General features: G+C 43.1%; 1 protein-coding gene across 1 annotated transcript; it reads right to left on the reverse strand.

Moving 5' to 3' along the window:
• Nucleotides 1-13184: 13184 nt before the first annotated feature.
• On the reverse strand, nucleotides 13185-15198 carry LOC125918299 (WW domain-containing transcription regulator protein 1-like). Its single transcript, XM_049624317.1, has 2 exons — nucleotides 14920-15198; nucleotides 13185-14491 (listed from the first exon to the last, which is right to left on the reverse strand). The coding sequence occupies exon 2, from the start codon at nucleotides 14486-14488 to the stop codon at nucleotides 14054-14056; it is 435 nt and encodes a 144-aa protein (XP_049480274.1). The 5' UTR covers nucleotides 14489-14491; nucleotides 14920-15198; the 3' UTR covers nucleotides 13185-14053.
• Nucleotides 15199-15601: the final 403 nt, after the last annotated feature.

The following is a 15601-nucleotide window of genomic DNA, read 5'->3' on the forward strand; positions in this document are numbered from 1 at the left end:
TAAAAAGTGTAAATATATAATACATAATATAATTAGAGAGAGAGCGGTCTGAAAATACACATGTATCTCCCTTGGATATCTTAAATTCGCCTCAAACTCAAGATTTTAATATTTTCCTCAGCCTCTTCTGAACTTACCGACTGCTCGTTACAATAAGGGCACCTCCATTCATGCCATGTGCAGCCAGCAACCCGCAAATCTTCCTTCTTGCCTCTTTTCCTCACTACCCTTATTTAATCCAACACCAAAAAGCCTGTCAAATTACCTCCTTAATATCCCTTACACGATTTCACTATCGCTCAAATGAGGCCACTTCTTCCCTTTGCTAGAACCACCAGAGCAACTTCCCAGTGACTAAATCACTTGTATGAGTACCTTCGTTCTAGAGTGGAAGACTATTCAAGTCACTGCTCCTGAACTCTCAAACTGCAGTCAGAATGTCTACCCCCATTTCACCCCAGTAGGGCCCACAGCAGAAAGTGTTTGAAAACCTGATCGGTTTTGGAGCACCAAGGACACCGACTTCCAGAACCACACAAAGCTAAATCCCAGGCTCTGAACCACAGCAACCCCAAGCCTTTCACCCTGAGACCTCTCCATCAGGCATTACATCCAGTTCTCCATAATTTAATCCATATCTACACTCAGTCCCGGGGTTACATAAGGGTCGACAAGGAACAAGAAGCACCTAAGCTGTGCTTCCCCAAAACAACCAACCGCTGCCATTGTAAATGAAGTTGTGTCGTGCATAACAAAATCCCCGGAAGACGCACCCGCAATTGTGAATAGTGGTCATAGCTGAAGAGTAAAACCAGTGGGTGTACTTCTACTTTTCACTTTATAGCCTTCAGTTCTGCTTAATACTATTGCTTTGGGGAAAAGCCAGCTTTTAAAAATAAACCTAAAAGAAAAATCAAGTCAGTAAGAATTATGTCTGTTCATTTTAATCACATTTATCGTTTGCTCACATTTTCTACTTTTTGATGCGTTATCAATTGCTTCTTCAAACCCTGAACTCTAGGCCACAAAATGCTTTTCATGGACAAACTGTTGAGAAAGACAAATATTCAGTATCTTATTGTTTGCAGAAAAGCCACCACAAAGCAATACATATTCTTACTAAATAATCCAGCACATGTATTCCTCTCATCACCACGTTTTGTACTGGGTCCGTAGCTGACAACGCTTGCAGGTAGAGTAGTCACAAGAAAGAGCAGGATTTGGGTTTACCTACAGTGTTCAGAACTGAAGTATATACCAAAGCGTATTTTTAAAGCAATGAGCATAGGGGCCACAAAGACATAAAATATATTATGTACTAGAAAATAGATGGTATACATCCTTTCTGCCACAGAATTTGTCTTCATATTAAGACTCAATATTCAGGGGCACCTGGGTGGCTCAGTCCATTGAGTGTCTGACTTTGGATCGGGTCATAATGTCATGGTTCATAGGTTCGAGCCCCATGTCGGGCTCAGTGCTGACAGCTCAGAGCCTGGAGCCTGCTTCAGATTCTGTGTCTCCATCTCTCTCTGCTCTCGTTCGTGCTGTCTCTCTCTCTCAGAAATAAACATTAAAAAAAAAATGTTTTTTTAAAAAGGTCCGATATTCAATCTTAGATTGATTATTTTTGTTAAATTAACGAGAGGTATAATGAATTGACTATTTGGTTGATACATAAAAGGTAGTTCGTTTTAAGGATGGATGGAAAAATAAAATGATAAGTACATAAATGGATGGATGGATGAAGACAAAAAGGAAAAAATTAAAAGATGCAGATCGGCACCTTTCAAACGATCTGTGGAAAAAGATCAGTGTTTTTCTATTTTCAATCTGTCAAGACTAACTAGTATGTGGTCCTATTGTGAACGCCTTGTGTATAGCTTGGGCCACATGTGACGCGTCACACAAACTTGGCACACCCAAACTACTGCTGTTCCATTAGACAATCCCACTGATCACGTGCTCAGATATCACAGCAGTATCATTTTGTTATACAAGTTTCTAAACACTCTGGACTTCTGTATCTAGCCTGTCCTGGGCCAGTTACATACATCTGCACACGAGTGTCAGTTCCCCAACCACCTTTGAGGAGCACAGATACTTGATCAGCCACTTCAGGCTGCCATGCCATTCATTCTGATTGGTTGGGCATCCATCTAACTGGCCAGTGCATCTGCCAGACCATGTATCCTCCTTGTATAAGAAGGGTGGGTGTAATGATTAATAGTTAGGATAGTGGATGATAGATCAATTAGATAACAGACAATCTAAATAGGTCATAAATTAGACAGGAGCCAGACTGCCGCTCTTTGCATAAAGAGTATCTCTGGATGAAGTGTAAACAAACAATGGTTCTCTCTAAACCAGGGATCCGGGGAAGATCGGAAGAATTTATTTTTCCGTTTTCATTCCTCCAGTAGTGTTTGGGCCTATATTATTTTTAAAATTAAAAAGAGAAAATCAGAAACAATCTAAATGTCCATCAATAAGGTATCAGTTAAAACAAACTGTACTACATCCGTACAATGGAATACTATGTGGTCCTTAAAGAAATAAAATAGAGTAACCATTTATGTACCGAAGAATAAATACCAAGATCTACCAAGTGAAAAAAGGTGCAGGTGAGCGTGTACAGTACATTACTATTTGCACCATACTGAAAATAGTCTAAGTGGACATATATATATACACGCATGCTTATACCCACATAGAGTTTCTCTGGAAAGACAAAAGAAACCGGTGCTCTAGAGAAGGGACCAGAGGACTGGGGGAGGGCGAGACTTCTCACAGTATATGTTTTGGTACTGAATGCTTTTTTTTTTTTTTTTTTTTTTGGTACTGAATTCTTTATAATTTACATGTATCTATTACCTATTTCAAAACTTTTGTTTTAAAGAAGTCATCTGAAAACATTTACACATGATTCAGTGTAGTGACTCAGCGTGAAAAGGTTCTCAGTAGGCTTTACTAAGAGTTTAGGAAGGATGTGCCTGAGAGGAAGGCCCCCAGCTGCTCCATCCAGGCATCCTCAGGGGACCAGGGCCTAGCTGGGCTTCGGTGGGATAACTGTGCTACAAGAATCTCAATTTTGCCTGTGCCCACTTGATCAGCCTCAGAGAAAGTGAGAAACTATCCAAAACCACAAGAGAGTATTCCAGGAGCAGCCACACCCACAGGCTATTCAATTATAAGCAGAAATGGCAGATTCAGTGGGGGTGGGCCTGAGTCAAGGGTAGCCTCATAGCCTACTAACTTGGAAAGCAAAGATCACACACTACTGTGGCACAGCACAAGCTAAATTGAGTAGATGGCTGATGGATACGTCTATGGATGGTCAGATGAACAGATGAACTGTAATGAAAGGCTCTACTGACTCTTTTAAATCAGTATAAAATCCTTAGTTCCTCAAACAACTGGGAAGATCTCAACATAGGAGATAATGGTGGGGTCTTACGCTACATTTAGATAAAGCTAGGATTCGAGTATCTCAAAATTAGGGGATGAGAAAATTGACATTTACTAGCAAAAAGTCAATGTGCTCATTCTAGCTGAGTGACGTTCCAAAGTCTCAATGGGATGTACAGTCATCCACCAACCATCACTTACCTTTTAATCCAAGTCAGGCCAGACTTTTCTTGGTCTAAAAACACACCCTTGGCATTTCTGCCCCTGAACTTCTCTTCCTACCTCCTCTTTCCTAGAAGGCCTCTTTGCTCACCTACCCATTTTCTTCCCATTTTTCAAGGCCCACTTATGTCCAACCACCTTTACAGACTTCTCTGAACACCCTCTCTTCATTCATCTTCCTCTCAGCTGCATCATAGTATGAGGAACTATGATTCTAAACTTTCGGTCCAAGGGGCACGGACAAGATGAAATTACACTCCTGAGCATGGTAGATTCCCATGAGGAATGCTAGTGTACAAGCTTGCAATGCAAATGGTCAGAAGAAAGCATTAAAGGATCCCCTCCTTATCAAGCACCCACCTATTTGATGGGCACTGTGCTCAAGTCATACAATGACAGGCAAAACAAATATCAACCCTGCCCTCACAGAGGTTATAGTGTAGCGACAAACAGAAACAATTAAATAGAAACATGGCAGTAGTTTTATGGCTAGGGAGACACAGGGCTATGGGAGAACAATAGCCAGAGCATCTAAACTAGTGTGTTGGGGAGGGCAGGCAGGGACACCTGGGTGGCTCAGTCAGTTAAGCCTTGGACTTCGGCTCAGGTCATGATCTCACGGTTCATGAGTTCAAGCCCTGCATTGGGCTCTCTGCTGTCAGCACAGAGCCCACTTTGGAACCTCTATCTCCCTCTCTCTGCCCCACCCCCATACACGTGTGTGTGTGTGTGTGTGTTCTCTCTCTCTCTCTCTCAAAAAGAAATAAACATTTAAACAAATAAACAAACTAGCGTGAAAGGCTGTGAGTCCGGGAAAAACCTCCTGCAGGAGTAGCATCGAAGCTGATGCCTGAAGGTAGCATAGGAGTCAACCAGGCAAAAAGCAAGAAAATAATGTTCCAGGCACAGGTAATAGATGATGCCAAGTTCCTACGGCCAAAGGGAGGACAGCCAATGGGAGAACTAGGAGACGTTCAGCACGGCTGCAAGTTTCAGACCCGTAACCATAATAGAAACGATTGCCCTATTATGACACACCTCCCAAGAGCTTCCACCACACGGACAGCAGCTGCTCAAGGCTCTATCCCCACATAGGTCAGGAGGCAGCTCTTTAGCCTGGTTTCGTCTGTGTTCTCCTCGTCTCCCCAGCTAGACTGTCAGCTGCCTGAGGTCGGAAAACGTGCCACATATTTCTCCCCTTACAGCATACCGCAAGGAGATAACACACAACAGAAGTTCAGTGATTTTTCATTGTCGATGCTGAAAAACAGCCAAAGATCCTTTCAGTGGCATGAAGGAAATGTCTTTGGAGATGGCACCCCCACCGCCCTCTCTACTGGGAACAATAACAGTCATAAACTTTCAGCCGTGATTACTATGCCAGCCACAGCATGAAGCACTTTACATATATTTCCCAACTGCACTTCATCCAATACTGCCAAGAAGTGAATATCATTTCTTCCTTTCGTATTTATCATCTGCTGTGCCAGGATGGAACATTAAATAAAAGCTAGAAGTTCAGGAAGGAGTGCATGCAAATAAAGAATAAGCTAAAGGAAATTTCGTGTGACCTAAGGATCTGCCATAATCCTACTTCTTATCCTGAGGCGATATGGAGAATTCTCAGTAAAGATTTTAGGAATTACTGTGTCAGTTCATCTCTAAAGAAAATAACCCAGGGGCGCCTGGCCAGCTCAGTGGGTTAAGCGGCCAACTTCAGCTCAGGTCATTATCTCACAGTCTGTGGGTTCGAGCCCCGCATTGGGTTCTGTGCTGATAGCTCAGAGCCTGGAGCCTGCTTTGGATTCTGTGTCTTCCCTCTCTCTTTGCCCCTCCCTCGGCTCACGCTCTGGCTCCCTCTCTCTCTCTCTCAAAAATGAATAAACATTTAAAAAAAAATTTTTTTAACAAAAAGAAAGAATATAACCCAAAACAAGAAAAACAAGCAGTTCTGAAGGAGCATCCATTTAGTAACATAAGCTCTAAGCTTCAGTTACTGAGCTATGGCTAAGAGATTTCCCCACACCCTACCACACCTACCCAAATCTGCGACTCCATCTTTTTTTTTTTTTTTTTTAATATTTTATGTTTAAGTAATCTCTACATCCAACTTGGGGCTCAAACTCACAACCCTGAGATCAAGAGCTGCATGCTCCACTAAGCTAGCCAGGCACCTGGCTTTACACACTTCTCTGCTTTCATTCTCCTCCACCATTTTTATAACTCCCCCTCCCCAATTTAAGAAGAAATATGTAGGCCATTTAGAACATACAGAAAGGTAGAAAGTAAACAAGAAAAATCATCCATCATTCCAGAAAGGACCACTGTAAAATAAACATTTTGGTATCTATTCTCCTAGCGGACACACACACATACCTTTGAAAGTAAAATCAGGATGATATTATCACAATGTACTGTATTTGTTGGTTTTCTTGTGTTATATCCCACTTGTCTGATATTTAGGACTTATTTCCAAGCATTAATAATTAACCATTAAATCAAGACATAAAAATGAAAATATAATACATATCCACAAAGCACACTGGAAAACAAAACACTGTAACTTGATTCAAATATGAAACTCTCAACTATGAAAATAATGAAAGTCACAAAAAAGGTTTCCCAGAGTATAGTCTGTAAAACATTCCTGAGTGGATGGCAGTAGATGATACTTGGAATAAAAATGTTCAAATCACATGAGTTTGTTAAATACTGACTTAAACAAAAACAAACTGGTTTTTCTGATAAGTGACTTTGGAGTCCTTAATGTACACTGTAAAATTCCAAGAGAGGGATAGAGCATGCGACATATCCCAAACTTATTGGTCCAGGAAATCCCATGTTCACAAAGCATCTGAATGGACTAGGGTTCCAAAGAACACACTTTGGAAAACACTCCTCTACTGATATTTCAATGCACTAAAACATGCACAGTCCCCCTCAGACCAGTGGAAGGGCCATCCTCTCAGAATCTGCCCTTCTTTAGTAAGCCAATTACTTCAGTCCTCAGCCTTCCAAACCACCTTTCCAAAAAAAAAAAAAAAAAAAAAAAAATGCATCCCTTGGCTTGGTTGATCCTTTTACTTCTATCACCCTTTCCTGTGGTTAGATACATAATTGAAGGAGGAAGGGAAAGGAGGAAATGATATATAAGGCTGTAATTCCTACAAGTCTTTTTTTTTTTAATGTTTATTTATTTTTGAGAGAGAGAGAGTGCGGGAGGGAGGTTGGGGGGGTGAAGAGAGGAGACGCAGAATCTGAAGCAGGCTCCAGGCTCTGAGCTGTCAGCACAGAGCCTGACAGGGGGCTTGAACTCAGCAACCATGAGATCATGACCTGAACAGATGTTGGCCGCTTAACCGACTGAGCCACCCAGGCGCCCCTACAATTCCTACAAGTCTTAAGTCAACAGGTCAATAAACAAAAACTAAGACTCAGTACTGCCTCAAAACTCTGCAGCAATTTCTCTCTCATCAATCTCTGCAATTATAAAGGCAATGAGAAGCAACCTGGGTTTTTTTTTTTTCCTTGAAACTACTTTACTAACATTATTTAATGAACCCTTTTAACAAGCCCTTCAAGTATACCTGGATCCAGACATCAATTAGGTCACCCGCCCTCCCTGTCACATCTCTGTTCCCTGTAAAGTGATATGCATTTAATAATGGTGGAAAACTTGATAAGAATAAAATATAAGTAGGCACGGTAGTTATATTATCCATTGCTGGTTTGTTTTTCTCAACACCTCTCTCTCCAGCACCAAGAACTCCAAATTTGACCACCCAGACTGAGTTCAGAAACAAACTCTAATGCTCCATCCACCATTCTAGTTATCTGGTCACCAAGGACACCTAATTATAGGGTCTAATTATGGGCACCTAATTGGCATGAGGCATCATGGTGCAGGGGCATACAGGTTTTAGAATCACACAATTCTAATCCCATCCCTGCCACTCACCTGATATGTGACCCTGGGCCATTTACTCAACTTCACTGAGCCTCAGTTTCCTCAAAAACAAAATGAGGTAGTAATATGTACCTATTCACAGGATCACTGTGAGGGTTAACAAAAAGTATATACGTGAAAGCACCTAGGATTATGAGAAAAAAGTTTCTACACACACGTTGTGAGTGTGCTCCACAGGGGATTCTGATGTTGTGTCTCTGGAAAGCACGGACTCAGCTCCCTGCCTTGTCTGGCACAGAGCAGGCCATCAAATGTCACTTACCTCCCCTCCTCTTCTCTTTCCACTTCTTGATCCCTCCACCACTCACATCTCCCACCTCACACACAAAATGGCCCAAGTGGTAGCCATCAGCCAGATTCAAAAAAAAATGAAAAGGAGACCCTCCTCAGAAGGGACTGGGTATCCTCTACCCAAGATGCTAAAGTAAAAGGCTACCCACGGTGGACATTCCCATTTAGGTTTCTTAACAGGAAAACTGACTCCGTCTTATTTTAAATTTACAAACTTGACTTGCAATTCCAGATCTAGGTTGTCGTCCACAGCCGTAACTATAACCAAGAGTCACAACCAGCTTAACCTATTGCCAAAGTTTCTGCATCTGATTTTGACCAGGTAGAGAGTGTATGTGTGTGGAGAGAGAGGAAATGGGAGGCAAGAGCAAACTTGTCCTGAAAGCCTGCTAGATGCCAGACACTTCAAATATGTTATCTTACCTAGTCTTTCAAAATACCCCGAAATAGGTATCACTATTACTAATAGGTATTTTACACACAAGGAAACTGAGGCAGCTGGCAATATTTTTTTAAGGACAAAAGGCCCTTCACGAAAACAACTACATTATATTGCCATCCAAAGGTAAACAGAAAAAAAACAAGCCAGAGTCAGTTCTTTTTTTTTCTATAATTTTTTTTTTTTAACATTTATTCAATTTTTGAGAGACAGAGAGAGACAGCACGAGGGGCAGAGAGAGAGGGAGACAAACTGTGAGATCATGACCTGAGCCAAAGTCGGACACTTAACCGACTGAGACACCCAGGTGCCCCCAGAGTCAGTTCTTCTTTAAAAAAATAAATTTAGGGGCACACACACAGTTGGTGAGTTTGAGTCCCACATCAGGCTCTGTGGTGACAGCTCAGAGCCTGGAGCCTGCTTCAGACTCTGTGTCTCCTGCTCTTTCTGTCCCTCCCTGCTCATGCTCTGTCTCTTTCAAAAATAAAATTAAATTAAATTTTAAAAGAAAGAAAGAAAGAAAGAAAGAAAGAAAGAAAGAAAGAAAGAAAAAGTTGTTTTTTTTAAGTTTGCTTATTCATGTTGGGGGGTGGGGTGAGAGAGAGAATAACAAACAGCGATCACAATGTAAGCGCAGAGCCTGACACGGGACTGGATCCCACGAAATGTGAGAGTCAGGTGCTTAACTGACTAAGCAACCCGGGCACCCTTAAAACAAATTTTTAAATAAATATTTTTGATTAAAAAGGATTTGAGGGGCTCCTGGGTCTCAGTTGATTGAGCCTCCGACTTCAGCTCAGGTCATGATCTCACAGCTCATGAGTTGGAGCCCCGCATCACACTCTGTGCTGACGACTCAGAGCCTGGAGCCTGCTTCGGATTCTGTGTCTCCCTCTCTCTCTGCCCCTAACCCGCTCACTGTCTGTCTCTGTCTCTCTCAAAAATAAATAAACATTAAAAAAAAAAAAAAAAGGATTTGAAAATGTTACCTCTCACAAATAAATATATTTTTAATGTTTACTTAATTTTTTGAGAGAGACACAGAGTGTGAGCAGAAGAGGGTCAGAAAGAGAGCGAGACACAGAATCCGAAGCAGGCTCCAAGCTCTGAGCTGTTAGCGCAGTGCCTGATGTGGGGCTCGAATTCAGGAATGGTGAGATCAGACCTGAGCCCAAGTTGGACGCTTAACCGACTGAGCCACCCAGGCACCCCTAGTAAGTTACTCAAGCATGTACTCCAGCAAAATGAGGGCATAAACCAACAAAGAGGAGGACATGAGAAAAGGAAATACTACTTTCAGCCACAGAGAGAAAAGAGAAGTCCCAAGATGACAGCTCTGTTGTAAGCCTAGAGAACAATCAGAATCCAGAATGGCACAGAAAGGTAAAAGAATCTGGGCATAAAAGCTTAGGGAAACAAGACTTGATAGAACTGATGGGATTTAGAACCTAAAAAATTTTGAGAGGCAAATAATATATAAATATATAAAAAGGCAATTAGAACTGCTTGAAAAAATGTTTAAGAAAGTCAAGGTCCAGTTATGAAGAAACTAAAAGGTGATACAAATTTAAACAAGTGATGAAGAGTTTGATGAAAAGAAAGAATCCATTTGACCTTGGTGCTTCACATGTTCTCCTGTGACTGGCCAGGAATCCTGACACCAGACCCAATGTAACAAGTCTAACATTTAATCTTAATATAAAAGGCATTTAAATTAGATTTACAGAAATGTACTAATGTAAATGTCTCTAGATTTTCAACTTTAATAATAATTTACGAATAAAAAGGTCAATTTAAGAGCAAAGCACAAAACTTTTATTGATTATGGGTTCAGGGCTTTGGGCTATTGAGGTGTGATCACAAAAAAAGAATGGCAGAACAGGTATCCCCCCAAACCTTCTGGACTTACATAATGGGGAGTCAAGAAACACTGTCAAAAATTGACAAAAAATAACAAAGGTGATCTAACAAACTAAAAACAATATAAATATCAAATTTAGGAGAGGAAAAAAATAGTTTAAGAAGCTAAATTCTCATTTTCAATCAGAAGTTAAAAGCTGATGATAAATCAAAAAAATTGTGGTAAAAGCACATCAGGGTTAAAGAGGTAACAATCTAAGAATTAAGTACAGAAACAGTTAAAAAAAAAAAAACTAAAAGGCTCCTTCTGTGAGCCTTGAGGTGAAGGAAACCATTGTTTTTCAACAAAAGTCCTTCTGTACTATTGGATTTGTTACCAAGTGCATAGATCACTTTGACAAAAATAATTTTCTATGACACGTTTCAGAAAAGGCAAAACACTAAAATTATTACTAAAAATTGGGAGTGGCAGGCAAATGTTATAATTGAAATTGTATTTAAGAGCGAGGGTAAAATATTTTTTCCTATAGAATGTTATTCAAATAAAATTTTTCTGTAAGAAGGTAAGGTTCAACTGAAGCCAAATTTTTTTCTTCTTTGTAATCCTCTACTTTCTGGTTTATGTGTAATAAACATGTATCCCAGAACTTTTTTTAATTTTTAATGTGATCAGTGGTCAAAGTCAGTGTGCCTGGTGGCTAAGAGCCCAACACCTACACCCCCCAGGCCTGACTTATGAGCTTTAGAGGACAGTGGGAACAGTGCAGCAATTTTCAGAGGCTGTGTGTTTTAACATCAACATCTCCACTTTTACATGTGGCCCTAAAGAAACAACACAGGAAAGGTGTGACGGCTCAGGGAAGGTCCCCTTTAAGAGATAACAGAAAGTCATTACATCATATACCTAGGAACAATCTTACCTAAGCAAATGACAAAAAGCTTTTTAAAGCTTCTTAAAGTCCAGGCTTTGTTTCCCATAAAGCTCATTGTTCAGCAGGGGAAGTGACATGGGGGATAAAGGTGGGAGTGAGGAAAATGGAAAACTGCTCTGTAAGTAGAGGTCAACAGATCCAGTCCAGAGTCTGCCATTAAATAACCACGTGACTTTTCCAAAGTCATATGGTCACCTTCTAGCCAAAACACAAAACAAAACAAAACAAAAAAAACTGGCCCTTATTATATCTAAATACTTTAATTTCTTATTTATAAAGGCGCTCTCTCTCTCAACTGATATAATCAATAATAGGATGTTATTGGTAGCCCCATCTCATAGATGATGGAGCAAAAGACTTTATGAAAATTCGGGGTCAGTTGTCACCGTTTTTCAAGCTTCTATTAATCCGTCAAAATATGTTGCCTTTGGAGGCTACATAACAAAGTATGACATACAACATTTTAATGTACTCCATTGTTAAACACAGCCCCCCCCCCCCTAAATTCAGAGAACTGGCGGATTTCTTATCTTGAAAGACAATAGTCATGATGACTTAATTTCTTAAATTCCCTTAGCTACCTGGCCAAGTAGTTTCCAGGGGCCATATCAAATCACGCTAACCTATTCCCTCCACATTTTTTCAGCTGTGGTCTTCACTGACTATCCAAAGTGAAATGGAGATATGTTCCGCTTTGGGCTGTGAAGTGGCTGTAGTTGTGGGGGATGGACAAATGAATCAGAGGCAACTTTCTCTAAACCCAAAGCTAACTTCCATTTTTGCCCTAGTTTCAATGATTCAAACGTGTGCATAAATTTTTTTGCTCTTTGGGGGGCTCTTTTTTACCTGGCTTTCCTCAGATATTAGGCAAGCCTAGCTCTTACTTCTATATTTAATAACCACAGTTATACTGATCATGTATTATATATTTGTGGTGTGCATATTTATAAACACAGCTTAAAAGTCATTTGAGACCAAAAAAGATCCCCCTAAATTACTGTAAATTATCACACCTTTTTCTATTTGTATTTATTACTAAATCCATTTCTATAAAAGTCACAATAAATATGCAAAACTGCATTTACCTAAGTAAACTTAATATAATATTATTTTAGAGCTTTATGTACCATAGAAATTAAGGTCATCCTTTAGAACAATACCATCACATTTAGAAAAATGTCATGTTATTACATCACATACTTGAATTCCACCAGCCATTCAGAAGCCAAAGCATTGAGTACATGTCCACACTAACACTCAAAGACTGGGAGGAGGCCAGATGTGGAATAAAATGCCCATCAAGTCTGTTTCAGGACAAGTGCTTCTCAGCATCACACCAACCCCAGAAACAAAATTAAGAACTGCTCCTTGCACAAGATGTCAACAGGTTTGGGATGGGGAAGAATTGGTCACCAGGATGAGTCAAAGACTCGGCTATACTAAACTGCATCCACTACTGTATATTTGTTATCAGTGCCAACTGACAGCAAAGTATCAAATGTGAACACCAAAGAAAGGCTTGATTATATATTTTCTAAATAGCACATAATGTCTTAGCATAACTTTTAAACTGAGGCTTCTCCATCAAATATGGGCTTTAAAATAAACTCTAAGGGGGTGCCTAGGTGCCTCAGTTGGTTAAGCGTCTAACTTCAGCTCAGGTCATGATCTCACGGTTTGTGGGTTCGAGACCCCGCGTCGAGCTCTGTGCTAACAGCTCAGAGCCTGGAACCTGCTTTGGAGTCTGTGTCTCCCTCACGGTCTTTGTCCCTCCTCTGCCTGAGCTCTCTCTCTCTCTCAAAAATGAATAAATGTTAAAAAAAATTAATAATAAAAAAATAAAATAAAATAAAATAAAAGCTAAGGCAAGTTCTAAGATGAGGAGTTTCCCTCCATGGCAAAGAACTGCCAACCAGTGCAAGGCAATCATGAATCAAGTGGACCAGCTGGCACAACCTCCATCTAGACCATCAATAGCCTGACCCGCCCCCCACCCTTGACCTCACTGGTTACATTTCAAGTTCCAACTTGATTTCTCTTCTGTAATAGAATTATCTTAGGGTACCATAATTGAAACAATCTTCTTCATGTCTGTGAATGTATTTTCCTGTACAGTCTAATTTGAATCTAATGTAAAAGTCATTACATCAAAAAGCCCTAACAATGTGGAAGGAAAGAAGAATGACAAAACAGGCTCCTGATTCGATGGTATTTTAGGTTACTAAGTGTGACACAATAAAACTCCTGACCCAATTTCCACACAATTGATTTTCCAGCCCACAACTACTTCACCACGGAGTTGCTCATTACATCACTGTGCTGTGTGGTCATTACATCACTCAGCTGGGAGCAATAAGGCCTATCAGGCAGTGTTCGCTTCTCTAGCTTGCTTTTCCCAAGAATGGAGAGCCTGCAGACCACCTACACTCCCAAGAGTCCCCCTCTTTCCCAAGCCTCAGAAATTTTCTCGAATTTATTTCCGTGTCACATCCCAATGGACCAGGCTCGGGGGCATCTGACTTGGAGTGGACAGGTAAGGGTGTAAGGGTTTGTGCCCAGAAGTCTATATCAATATTCCAGATTCAGGGAAACCTATGTGTTTCAGGAGAATCACTCCAAAACTTTTTTTTTTCTCCTCTTACCTCTATGAGTTTCCAGGTCGGCAATCTCTTGGGATTTCCAGGACCCCGGAAGAACCTTTCCAGACTCTCTACTTCTGATCCTTTACCATTCCAACACCCAGAGACTCACTCCCTATTTCCAGTTTCCCTTATCTTTCGGAAAGAAACGTGTAAGGGCACACAGAACACACACACACACACACACACACACACACACACACAAACGCAACACACACACACAAACGCAACGCACACCAACAAGCATGCACACCCTGGGCACCGAGACTCTGTGCCCCCCTGGCTTCAAGCTGACTTACTTGAGGAAGTACCTCTGGCCAGTGGCCGTGAAGGTCATCTCCCAGCCCGGGGGCAGCGGCAGCTCGTCGGTCACATCGTAGGACTGCTGGCGGAGGTGCGCATGTTGCTGCGCTGGACTGCCTGCAGCCCCCGCGCCGGTGCCCAGCTGCAGGGACGCGGGCGACGAGTGCGAGCGGACGTGCTGGGCGCCGCTGGCTAGCCGGGGCCCAGGGTGGCCGCCGGACGAGTCGGTGCTCGATTGGCGCGAATGCGAGCCAGAGTCAGGCTCCTTGAAGAACGACTCGGGCAGGATCTTCTTCCGCCACGAGCTGGGCTTGGGGTTCATGACCGAGTTGAAGAGAGCTTCGAGGTCCGTGTCTAGGTCCTGCGTGACGTGGATCACTTGCTGCCCGGGTGGCGGGAGCGGAGGGGGCACCGAGGCCGGATTCATCTTCTGCAAGGAGAAAGGAGGGCAGATCAGCCTTTCATTTAAAGTCGGAGGAAGGGGTTCGGAGGCAGAATAGAAACAAAAGAAAAAGTGGAAACAGATAGGTGTCCGCCTCAAAACCCCAGACACTCAGCGGTAAGGCCAGCCGGATGGGGGAGGGGTCCCTCCAAGGCTGGAGAATTATGCAACTTTCTTGAAGCAAATAAGTTGCCGGGAGGAGGAGAAGAAGGAAAGGCGGGGGAGGGGGAGTAACTGCACTCAGGAGGTTGCTGCACTGCTGGTGGCAAAGGACAGGTCGCAACTTTCCCCGGCAGGCAGCCCCCCCCAAAGTTTAAACCCAAACCAGCTCCACGATGTCTCGACGCCGGAAGCCCAAGGAGCCCAGGCACCCCGGGGTGGAGCGGGGTGAGCGGGCGCGCTCCAGCGGGCTCTACCTGGGCGCGCAGCGAAGCCGAGTCTGGGCGTGCGGCAGCCGCCGTCCCGCCCGAACTCGCCGTCGGGCCTCAGTCGCTCGGGTGCGTCCCGAGCTCGCAGGGATGTAGCTGGGGCCCGGCTGGCAAATCCCGACTCGGAGCCTGGCAGCCGAGGGGCTTCGGCTCTCACATCCCCCGAACTGGCCTCAGGCGTTCGCGCCCCGCGAGAGGGAGGCGGAGGAGAAGCAGACAGCGCGGCCGCCGCGGCTCCCGGACTGTCCCATAAACAAAGTTTGGAGCGAACTCCCACTCCCAGAAAAGAGGCGGGCCCGAAAGTTGAGCTGTTGAATTATGCATGACCTTCAAGTCCTGAGCCTGCCTGCCTCCTCTCGTCCCTCCCCTTCCTTCTCCTCCACCGTCTCCTCCCCCACCCGGCTCCAGAAACCCCTGGGCGTGTTAGGTACTTTGCCGGGTAAGAGGAGACTGGTGCCCCCCACCCACTCCTCCCGGGCGCGCGGACCTCTCCCGCGGAGCCCTGGACCTGCATTCCTTTGAGTTTACTACGGACTTAGGGCGGGATCAAAGGGAAAGTGGCCTGCGCCTGTTTAATCAAGGACTTGTGGACCGAAACTAAGGCTGGGGGCGGCGGAGGGCACGCGAGTGAGAGGCCCAGGCCGAGGAAGGGCCGGTCCTGGGTGCCGCG

The sequence above is a fragment of the Panthera uncia genome, unplaced genomic scaffold (genome assembly GCF_023721935.1).
Source record: "Panthera uncia isolate 11264 unplaced genomic scaffold, Puncia_PCG_1.0 HiC_scaffold_649, whole genome shotgun sequence".
Taxonomy (NCBI): Eukaryota; Metazoa; Chordata; class Mammalia; order Carnivora; family Felidae; genus Panthera; species Panthera uncia.